Source organism: Sturnira hondurensis, unplaced genomic scaffold (genome assembly GCF_014824575.4).
Source record: "Sturnira hondurensis isolate 20B ecotype Veracruz unplaced genomic scaffold, ASM1482457v3 Scaffold0016184, whole genome shotgun sequence".
NCBI lineage: Eukaryota > Metazoa > Chordata > Mammalia > Chiroptera > Phyllostomidae > Sturnira > Sturnira hondurensis.
In genome coordinates, this window is record NW_028088815.1 from 3,711,205 (window position 1) to 3,723,573 (window position 12,369).

General features: G+C 36.0%; 1 protein-coding gene across 2 annotated transcripts in view; it reads right to left on the reverse strand.

Annotated features, from left to right (window-relative positions):
- The window catches only part of TM9SF2 (transmembrane 9 superfamily member 2), an 85,684-nt gene that overhangs the window by 13,989 nt on the left and 59,326 nt on the right, over positions 1-12,369 (reverse strand). For both annotated transcript variants that reach the window (XM_037065808.1, XM_037065809.1), the window contains exon 13: positions 4,080-4,239. In XM_037065808.1, the coding sequence (XP_036921703.1) occupies positions 4,080-4,239 (160 nt within the window). The remainder of the gene's footprint in view (positions 1-4,079; positions 4,240-12,369) is intronic.

Here is a 12,369-nt window from a genome sequence, read left to right on the forward strand (position 1 = left end):
CAAATGAAAATGAACACACAACAACCCAAAACCTATGGGACACAGTGAAGGCATTTGTGACAGGAAAGTTCATAGCAATACATGCCTACCTATAAAAAACAGAAAAATTTCAACTAAACAACCTAACCCTACATCTACAAAAACTAGAGGAACATCAACAAACAAAAGTCAGAGCAAGAGGAAGGAAAGAAATAATCAAGACCATGGGAGAATTAAATGATGTGGAGACTAAAAGAACAATTCTAAGGATCCAAAAAATCCGGAAGCTGATTCTTTGAAAGGATAAACAAAATTAACAAGCCTTTAAGCAGAGTCATCAAGAAAAGAGAGACAACGAAAATAAATAAAGTCAGAAATGAAAAAGGAGAAGTTACAATTGATACCACAGAAATAGAAAGGATTGTAAGAAATTACTATGAAAAACTGTATGCCAAGACATTAGAAAACCTGGGCAAAATAGACAAATTTCTAAAAACATATAATCCTCCAAAACTGAGTCAAGAAGAAGCAAAAAGCCTAAATAGACTGGTATCAGCTGGTGAAATTGAAGCAGTAATCAAAAAACTCCTGGCATACAAAAGCCCTGGGACAGATGGATTCACAGAGCATTTTATCAATCATTTACAGAACAGCTAACCTGATTCTTCTCAAACTATTACAAAAAAATTCAAGAAGAAGGACTCCCAAATTCTTTTTATGAGGCCAGTATTATCCTAATTCCAAAACCAGATAAAGACACAACAACAACAACAAAAACCTACAGGCCAATATCGCTGATGAAAATAGATGCCAAAATTCTGAAAAAAATACTGGCAAACTGGGTCCTGTAATGCATTAAAAAGACCATATACCATGATGAAGTGGGACTCATCCCAGGATGCAAGGATGGTACAATATCTGTAAATCAATAAATGTAATGCACCATATAAACAATATGAAAGACAAAAACCACATGATCATATCAATAGATGCTGAAAAAGCATTTGATAAAGTATGGTAACCATTTATGATAAAAGCACTCACAAAGTGGGAGTAGAGGGACTCACCATAATAATAAAGGCCATGCACAAGAAACCTACAACCAACCTTATATTCAATGGGCAAAAACTAAAAGCTTTCCCACTAAGATAAGGAACAAGTCAAGGGTGTTCACTTTCACCACTTCTATTCAACATAGTATTGGGAGTTCTAGCCAAAGCAGTAAGACAAGAAAAAGAAGTAAAAGGCACCCAAATTGGAAACAAGGAAGTAAAGTTGTCACTGTTTGCAGATGACATGATAGTGTACATAGAAAATTGTACACTGACTGCACCAAACCCGACTGATTGCACCAAAAAACTACCTGACCTAATAAATGAATTTGGGAAAATGGCAAGATATAAAGTCAACATTCAAAAATCGAAGGCATTTTTGTATACCAACAATCAAATATCAGAAACAGAAATTAGAAAACAGAAAGAAAAATCCCATTTACTTTAACAAGAAAAATAAAATACATAGGAATAAACTTAACAAAGGAAGTAAAAGACCTCTATTCAGAAAACTGTACAACACTGAAGAAAGAAATTAAGAAAGACACAAATAAATGGAAGCATATTTCTGTGTTCATGGATTGGAAGAATTAACATCATCAAAACATCCATACTATCCAAAGCAATCTATAGATTCAGTGCAATCCCCATTAAAATACCAATGACACATTTCATAGATACAGGACAAATTATTTCAAAAATTTATATGGAAACATAAATAACCCTGAATAGCCTCAGCATTTGAGAAAGAAAAAAGTAGGAGGGATCATAATACCTGATATCAAACCACATTACAAGGCCACTGTATTCAAAGCAGTCTGGTACTGGCATAAGAACAGAAACATAGACCAGTGGAACAGAATAAAGAGCCCAGAAATAAACCCATGTCAATAACTGTTCAGTTAATATTTGACAAAGGGGGCAGGAACATAAAATGTAGTAAAAATAGCCTCTTCAATAAATGATGTTGTGAGATCTGGACAAGTACATGCAAAAAAAATGAAACTAGATGAACAACTTACACCATACACAAAAAAAAATTTAAGATGGATAAAAGACAAATATAAGTCATGACAGCATAAAAGTTCTAAAGGAAAACATAGGGAAGAAAATATCAATATGCCATGAATCAATATTTTCAAAGATATATCACTTAGGGCAAGGGATATACAGGAAAGAATAAACAAAGGGGACTACATCAAACTAAACAGCTTCTGCACAGCTAAAGATAACATCAACAAAGTGACAAGGGAACCAACTATATGGGAAAACACATTTGCCAATGATACCTTGGACAAGGGTTTGATCTCTAAAATATATAAAGACCTCACATGACTCCACACCAGAAAGACAAACAATCCAATTAAAAAATGGGCAAATCATCTGATCAGATACTTCTCCAAGGAGGACATATAGAGGTCCATAGACACATGAACAAACACTCAACATCATTAGCCATTAGAGATATGAAAATTAAAACTATAATGAGATAGCAGTTCACACCAGTCAGAATGGCCATGATTTACAAATCACCACAACCGGTGCTGGTGAGGTTGTGGAGAAAAGGGAATCCTAGTACACTGTTCGTATGAATGCAGACTGGTGTAGCCACTGTGGTAAAAACAGGATGAAAGTTCTTCAAAAAACCAAAGATGGTGCACTGGCTGGTGTGGCTCAGTAGCTGAGTGCAGGCCTTTGAATCAAAGAGTCACTGGTTTGATTCCCAATCTAGGGCACATACCTGGGTTGCTGGCCAAGTTGCCAATAGGGCGGCGGGTGAGAGGAAACCACATGTTTATGTTTCTCTCCCTGTCTTTTTCCCCCTTTCCCCCTCTAAAATGTAAGTAAATGAAATCTTGTTTTATTATTTTAATTGTTGTTCAAGTACAGTTTTCTGTCTTTTACCCCCATCCCAGCCCACTTCCCCTCCTTCCTCTAAATAAATAAAATCTTTAAAAAAAAAACTAAACTAAAGATGGAAATGTCTTTTGATCCAGCTGTCCCACTGCTGGGACTAAACCTAAGAATACCAAATCACCAATTCAAAAGAACCTATGCATCCCAATGTTCACAGCAGTGTTATTTACAATAGCCAAGAGTTTGAAACAGCCTAAGTGCACATCAGTAAATGAGTGGATCAAAAAATTGTGGTCCATTTACACAATGGAATACTACTCAGCAAAAAGAAAATTCATACGCTTTGCGATAGTGTGGATGGAACTGGAGAGCATTATGCTAAGTGAAACAAATCAGGCAGTGAAAGACATATACCATATGATCTCATCTGTAAATGAAAACCTAATCAACACAACAAACATATGCAAAATAGAACAAGAGACCTGGAAATAAAGAACAAACTGACAGTGACCATAGGGCAGGGGGAAGGGAGATAATGGAGAAAGAAGGGGAAGGGGCAAGCAAAGGAACACAAATAGAGGACTGATGGACACGGATAATGGGGGGGATTGACTGTGGGAGTTGGGCAGTGGGATGGGTTGAGCAATGGGAAAAAAGGTGGGACAACTGAAACTGAATAATAAATAATTTAAAAATAAAATATTTATTATAAAGCAATTTTTATTAAAAAATTGCTAGTCTTAATTTATAGTCACCTCTTTTACAACTTCACTTCTCAACCCATATACTTGGTTACTTAGTTAACCAATGCACACTAGAAACATTTATTGCTAAGGAAAAATATACATACATTTAAGGTTAAAATAAAAAGTAGGAAAATAATTTATTTTAATGTCAAAAATTCAAAATTTTGATTAGTTTAAACTAGATTTTCATTTCCTATTAATTTATATTAGTTTCCACTTAGAGAACTTTGAAATCTAAGCTTATATCTATAATCTCTCTACTACACTCCTAAGTATGTACAACTTTTTAAACAATAATTGCAGTGAAACTTCAAAGTCATCAATCTTCTGTGAATTCCAGATCCCACAGAACAAGTTTATATCTTTTAGACATGTATCTTTTAACGTGGCATATGCTAGTTTCCACAGTTGAAATTCATTGGTAAACTTAATAAGTTAAACTTACATTCTTCTTAAAACCAAAGTATGCACCAATAAATGTTAGAGGCACAGATATGCAGAACCAAAGGGCCAATATGGCAACCAGTGTTCCAAAAGGAATAGCTGCTGAAGATCCTTCTCCCCAGAGAATCAGATTCATTATAAAGAAGTCAGCAAATACAATCCTGAAAGACAAAACAGGCTTTAAGTAAAACTTGAATTAGAAGCAAAATGAAATAGTAGCAATCCTATGAATATAATATCACAATTTTTGTTTTACATACAAAGAAAGTAGAATTGCTGGGTCATGAGGTATGTGAATCTAAAACTTCAGTAGAAATTGCATAATTACTCTTTAGGTTGATTTTGCCTGACTTAAGTTCCTGCGAGCAGCTATTGAAAGTTGTCTCTCTACAGATTTTCAGTATGCCAGGGATTGTCAGATTTGTTGTTCTAATTTTCATTTCCTATTGACAACTGCATCTGAGCATCCTGTATTTGTTGGCTTCTTAGGTCTTACCTTGTGTGACCTACTAGTTATATCCACTGCTTATTTTGTCATTTCAGTTGCATGGTTTTTGGAAAGTCACATATGTCAGCTATTCCTACACTCCATCAACTAACTCCTTGTTAAGTATCTTGTTCTCCCAGTTTATGGCTTTTGATGAACCCAAACATTTGAATATGTGTACTTTATTTCCTTTCAGTCTTTCTTCTATGAGTACATTTTCAAAAACATGACTGTAATCTTACTATAATCACTTCTACGTACCCCGCATAGTTTTTAATGTTACCAAAGTCATAATTTTTTTTCCTTTATCCTTTGGGTAACTTGTTCAAGAGAAGAAAGCCTTTCCTAAACTGGGATCATGAATATACACTTCTGTATCATCATCTAATTATTATACCTGTTAGAATACATTTTGATTTTAATCCACCTAGAACTGATTCCATGTGTGAAATAAAAACAAAATTTTCCTCCCTGCATCTAGCATGCTTCCATGTATACATGGTCTATTTCTGTGGTTCTCTCTCCTGCTAGCCATGAGCCATTTCCAAACTCCTTCACAATACTTAGTTGTTTTTTTAAAGATTTTAATTTATTTATCTTTAGAGGGGAAGAGAAGGAGAGAGGGAGAGAAATATCAATGTGTGGTTGCCTCTTATGTGTCCCCTGCTTGGGAACTGGCCTGCAACCCAGGCATGTGCCCTGACTGGGAATCGAACCTTTGGTTTGCAGGCCCACGCTCAATCCATTGAGCTATACCAGCCAGGGCACAATACTTAGTTTTCTTATCAAGTATCATGGTGAATTTGTATCTCTTACTAGTTAAGCAATGTAGACTGGCCATATGAATCATGCCTATTTTGAGAAGTTATTTCAGGATACTGTAAATGTCTTCTGTTGCTAATACTCCTGTAAGTAGATTCCTGTTCCCACAAAACTACCACTAGCATTAAAAAATGTTATTTGCTATTGGCGGTATTCATGATCTTGAAATAATAGCTGACATCTAGCCATTTTGCCAAACTCTTATTAACCCTACAAGATTTATATAGCTGAAATTTGTTGATGTTTTCTGTATATAATATGCCACCAATAATATGATCTCCAACTTTTTAAAAATATTTTATTTATTTATCTTTAGAGAGGAAGAGAAGGAGAGAGGAGAGAAATATCAATGCATGGTTGCCTCTCATGAGTCCCCTTTTTGGGAACTGGCCTGCAACCCAGGCATGTGCCCTGACTGGGAATTGAACCACGATCGATTCACCAGCCAGGGCTAATCTCCAACTTTTGAAATGTATTCCTTGTTTCATGTTAAAGTGAAGCCATAAAAGTGATTTAATGATCGCCCTGGCTGGTGTAGCTCAGTGGATTGAGTGCGGGCCTGCGAACCACAGGATCGCAGTTCCATTCCCAGTCAGGGCACATGCCTGGGTTGCAGGCCAGTTCCCAGCAGGGGACTCACGAGAGGCAACCATACATTGATATTTCTCTCCTCCTCTCCTTCCCTTCCCCTCTAAAGATAAATAAATAAAATCTTTTTTAAAAAGTGATTTAATGAAAGTATCTCTAGTGTTTCACCATTAAATGATGTTGGATTTGAAATAGAGATGAGAATTTTATTAATATAAGAAACCATGTCCCTCTCCATTAAATTATTTTTTTAAAGATTTTATTTATTTATTTTTAGACAGAGGAGAAGGGAGGGAGAAAGAGAGGAAGAGAAACATCAATGTGTGGTTGCCTCTCAGGTGCCCTGCACTGGGGAACCTGGCCCACAACCCAGGAATGTGCCCTAAGTGGGAATTGAATCAGCGACCCTTTGGTTCAGAGGCCAGCGTTCAGTCCACTGAGCCACACCAGCCAGGGCTCTCCATTAAATTCTTTTTTGAAAAATTTTTTAAATTTTTATTTATTTTTAAAGAGAGGGGAAGGGAAGGACAAAGAAAGGGAGAGAAACACTGATGTGTGGTGAAAGAAATATCACTTGGTTGCTTCTCACATGCCCCCCAACTGGGGACCTGGCCTACAAACCAGGTACGTTCCCTGACCTAGAATTGAACCAACAACCTTTTGGTTGCCGGCTGGCACTCAATCCATTAAGCCACACCAGCCAGGCCATTAAATTATTTTTAAGTCTGAAAACAATGTTTAATATTATCAAATGCCATTTTGTTGTATCTACTATAATAATTATATGCAGGTGTTTATTTGTATAAAATCAAAGGAATCAATTTCATAGTATTAAAACATCCTTCTTTTCCTAGGTGAATACCAATTTCCCTTACTTTGGGAACTTGGGTTGTTGGCTCTCTCTATCTCTCTGCTTACATCACTACCCTACTGGTGAACACCTACTTCTGAAGCAAAATGAAGATCAAAGAAGGGTTGCTCAGAGACATAAAGGAACAGCATAGGACAATTTCTACAAAGCCAAAAAAGGAAGGAGTTTCAAGGAGAAGGTATCCCAATGTTAGACAATACAGACAGGTAAAGACAGTGAAGATTTGAAAATGACAGGTAAAGACATTTCTAGATTTGAAAATGACATCACTGGTAGCCTTAGAGAGAAGTTCACTAAAATGACAGAAGAAGAAAAGACAGATGGCATGGGTTTACCTTGTAAATGATTGTGAGAAAGTGAAAGTAAAGAAGTGTAGACTATTTTTTCAAGGAATTTTGTTGGGAATGGAAAAGAAATAAGATAGGAGACAGGTCCTTTTAGGATGTTGGAGACCTAAGCATATGTGTAGGAGTAAGAGATGAAACACATGAAAAGAACACAGAGAAAGAAAGAAATGAAAGATGTCAGAGATTGGGGAAACATTTGAAAGTCAAGATTCTGAAGCAAATCATGACTGACAGTATTGGTAAAAAGGGACACTTTCTGAGTTGACAGCAGAGGAAAAAGGACAAAAGATATAGTTTGAGAGAAGCACAAAAATTTGAATAACACACAAAAAGTTGAGTCTTCAGGAGAGGTAAAAATCTGAGATAACTTATCCCAAATTTTAATGTTTATTAAAATTTCAGCTATTGTGCCCCGGCTGGTGTGGTTCAGTGAATTGAGCATGGGCCTGTGAACCAAAGGGTCGCTGGTTCAATTCCTAGTCAGGACACATGCCTGGGTTGCAGGCCAGGTCCCCAGTAAGGGTTGCGCGAGAGGCAAACAGACACTGATGTATCTCTCTCTCCCTTCTTCTCTTTCTACAAAAAAATAAATATAATCTTCAAAAAAAATTTTTTGGCTACTATAACTCTTTCATTACTAGCCTGTAATGAACCAGTCCTGGCCTCCGGATTTAACTTTGGCCTGCTTTATCCCTGCTGACAGTTTAGAGGCTAATTCTTGCTCACCAGATGGGGGAGAATTTGGTGAGCTGGGAAAAGTGGGTTCTATTTCTAGGGTTACATGTACATCAGATACTTGATATAAAAGGCTATTCTCCAAAGGGACATTTTTTAAATTTAAATTTAAATTTTTTAAATTTTATTTTACTTGTTCAAGAACATTTTTCTGTTTTTTTACTCCCATCCCAGCTGACCCCCCCCCAACCCACCCTATCCTATCTCCTTCCCATTTCTACCCACCCCTAGTTTTTGTCCATGTGGGACATGATTTCTTAATGCAGTGATTTTTAAATCTTTCAAAAAAATTTTATGTGTTTACTTATTGAATAAACTCTAAAATGCAGCAATCCTTTTGATAAAAATCTGAAAATATAACCTGCCTGAATGATCTCAGGTGAGGATTCCTTTCTATGGCATGTCTAAAGCTTTGAATGGAATATATAAGCCATTTACAGTTAAGGTGGTTATTGACATATATGTATTTACTGCATTTTTAGTGTTTGACAATTTTCCTCTATTTTTTTCCCTTTCTAAACAAAAGGCATAGGGTAGTTGAGTAGATAAAAAAAACAAGACCCACAAACATGATGCCTCCAAGAAAAAGATATTTCATGCAAATGGAAAGGGAATAAAAAGCTGGAGTAGCAATAGTTACATCCTACAAAATACACTTTAGGAAGACTAAAGACTATAGATTTTAGTAAGGCCAAGACTATAGTAAGAGACAAAGAAGGGCACTACATAATGATAAAGGGAACAATCCAACAAGAGGATACAACCATAGTAAACATTTACACACCCAATAAAGGAGAAGCAAATTATTTAAAGCAAATCTTGATGCACATACAGGGAGAGACTGACAGAAATACACCATCTGGGATTTTAACACCCATTAATTTCAATGGATCAATATTCCAGACAGAAAATCAACAAGGAGATAGAGACCTTAAACACACTAGATTAAGTGGATTTTATTGATGTATTCAGAGCATCTCATCCCAAAAGAGTATACATACTTTTCAAGTGCAGATGGAATGTTTTTTGGGGACAGACCACATGCTATGACACAAAACAAGTCTCAATAAATCTAAGAAGACTGAAATCGTATCAAGCATCTTCTCTGACCACAATGCTATGAAACTAGAAATCAATCATAAGAAGAACACTGAAAAACACACAAGGACATGGAAGTTAAATAACATGTTTTTAATGAATGGGTCAACAATGAGATCAAGAAAGAAATCAAAAGATACCTTGAAACAAATGAAAACGAGAACACAGAATCCACAATCTGTGGGACACAGGGAAAACAATCCTAAGAGGGAAACTCATAACATTACAGGCTTATCTCAAAAACCAAGAAAAAGCTCAAATAAACAATCTAAGTTTATACTTAAAGGAACTGAAAAAAGAACGACAGAGCCTAAAGTGAGTAGAAGGAAGAAAATGATAAACATCAGAGCAGAAATTAATGAAATAGAGTCTACAACAACAACAACAACAACAAAAGATCAATGAATCCAAGAGCTGACTCTCTGAAAAGATAAACAAGATTGACAGACCTTTAATTGGATTCATCAAGAAAAACAGAGAGCACCCAAATAAACAAAATTGGAAATGAAAAAGGAGAAATAACTGACGCCAAAGTAATACAAAGGATTGTAAGAAAATATTATGAACAACTATATGCCAACAAACTGGACAACCTGGATGAAATGGATAAATTCCAAACACACAATCTTCCAAAACTAAATCGAGAAGAATCAGATAATCTGAATAGACAGATTTCACCAAGTGATATTGAAGTAGTAATCAAAAACTCCCAACAAACAAAAGCCCTGACCAGATGGCTTCACAGGGAAATTTTACCAAACATTCTGGGAAGAACTAACAACTCAGTTTCACAAACTATTTCAAAAAATTCAAGAGGAGGGAAGGCTCCCAAGCTCATTTTACGAGGCCTGCATTATCCTAATTCCAAAACCAGAGAAAGACATTACAAAAAAAGAAAATTATAGGCAATATCCCTGATGAACACAGATGCTAAAATCCTCAACAAAACATTAGCAAACCAAATACAGCAATGCATCAAAAAGATCATACACAGTGATCAAATGGAATTTTATTCTGGGAACACAAGGTTGGTACAACATTCGCAAATTAAGTGTTTTTCACCACATAAACAAAATAAAGGATAAAAACCACCTGATCATATCAACAGATGTAGAAAAAGCATTTGATAAAATCCAGCACCCATTTATGATAGAAACTCTCAGCAAAGTGGGAATAGAGGGAACATACCCAAACATAACAATGGCCATATATGACAAACACAATAAATACCACCATCACATTCAATGGGCAAAACCTATGAGTTTTTGTCCTTAAGATCAAGGACAAGACAGGGATGTCCGCCTTTACCTCTTATTCATCATACTACTAGAAGTCCTAGCCAGAGCAATCATACAAGAAGAAGAAATAAAGGGCATCCAAATTGGGAAGGAAGAAGTAAAACTGACTTTATTTGCAGATGACATGATACTGTACAAAGAGAACCCCAAAGATTCCACCAAGAAACTACTAGGACTGAGAAGTAAATTCAGCAAAGAAACAGGATACAAAATTAATATCTAGAAATCAGCTGCATTTTTATATGCCAACACAATTTCCCTAACAGAAAGGGAAATTAAGAGAACAATCCCATTCACAATTGCTTCAAAAAGAATAAAATAGCCCTGGCTGGTGTAGCTCAGTGGATTGAGCGCGGGCCTGCAAACCACACGATCGCGGTTCGATTCCCAGTCAGGGCACACGCCTGGGCTGCAGGCCAGTTCCCAGCAGGGGAAACACCAGAGGCAACCATACATTGATATTTCTCTCCCTCTCTCCTTCCCTTCCCCTCTAAAGATAAATAAGAAAGAATAAAATACCTACGAATAAACCTAACCAAGCATGTAAAAGACCTGTACTTGGAAAATTATAAGACACTGAAGAAAGAAACTGAAGAAGATCCACTAAGTGGAAGCACATAACCATGTTAATGGAAGGAAGAATTAACATCATTGAAATGTCCAAACTACCCAAAGCAATCTATAGATTCAACTCAATTCAAGATTCTGATGATGTATTTCACAGAACTAGAACAAATATTTCAAAAATTTATATGGAACTACAAAAGGCCCTATGCAGCAACAGTGATACTGAGAAAGAAGATCAAAGTTGGAAGAATCACACTATATAACATTAAACTATACTATGAGGCCATAGTAATCAAAACAGCATAATATTGGCATAAACACAGACACATAGATTAATGGAACAGAATAGAGAGCCTAGAAATAAGCCCACAGATTTATAGTCAACTAATATTCAAAAGGGAAAGTAAGCACATTCAGTGGGCTCAAGACAGTTTATTCAATAAAGTGTTGGGAAAACTGGATAAATGCATGCAGAAAAACGAAACTAGACTACCTTTTTAAACCACACAGAAGAATAAATTCAAAAATCAAAGACTTAAATGTTAGACCCAAAGTCTTAAAAATTTTATAAGAAAATATAGACAGCTAAATCTCGTACACTGCTCACAACAATGTTTCACTGGATATATATCTCCACAGGCAAAGGAGACCAAAGAAAAAATAAGCAAATGAGACCACATCAAACTAAAAAAGCAAAGAAAACGTCCCATTCTGTGGGTTGTCTTTTTATTTTGTTTTGCAAAGCAAGGAAAACATCAACAAAATAAAAAGGCAACCCACAGAATGGGAGAATATATTTGCCAACACATCTCATAAGGGGTTAATATACAAAATGTATAAAGAACTTAAAAACTCAACACCAAAAACACCCCTCTGTAAACCCCCAAACAATCCAATTAAAATATGGGCAAAGGACCTGAATAGACACTTCTCCAAAAAGGATATACAGATGGCCAAAGAACATATGAAACAATGCTCAACCTCACTGTCATTAGAGAAATGAAAATTAAAACCACAATATATTATGTCACGTTTGTCAAAAAAATTATCATCAATAAATCAACAAACAACAAGGGCTGATGAGGATGTGGAGAAAGGGGAACCCTTCTGCACTGTTGGTAGGAATGCAGATTGGTGAACCAACTGTGCAAAGAGGTATAGAGATACCTCAAAAATTAAAAATGAATATGCTTTTTGATCTAGCAATCCCACATCTGGCAATACATCGGAAGGAACCCAAAACACTAATTCCAAAGAACATAAGCACCCCTAGGTTCATTGCAGCATTATCAACAATCACCAGGATTTAGAAGCAGCCCAAGTATCATACATCAGTAGATGACTGGGTAAAACAAATACGGGACATGTATGCAATGGAATGCTGCTTGGCTATAAAAAAGAAAATGCTACCCTTTTTGACAGTATGATGGACCAGGAGAACATTATACTAAGTGAAATAAGCCAGTCAGAGAAAGACA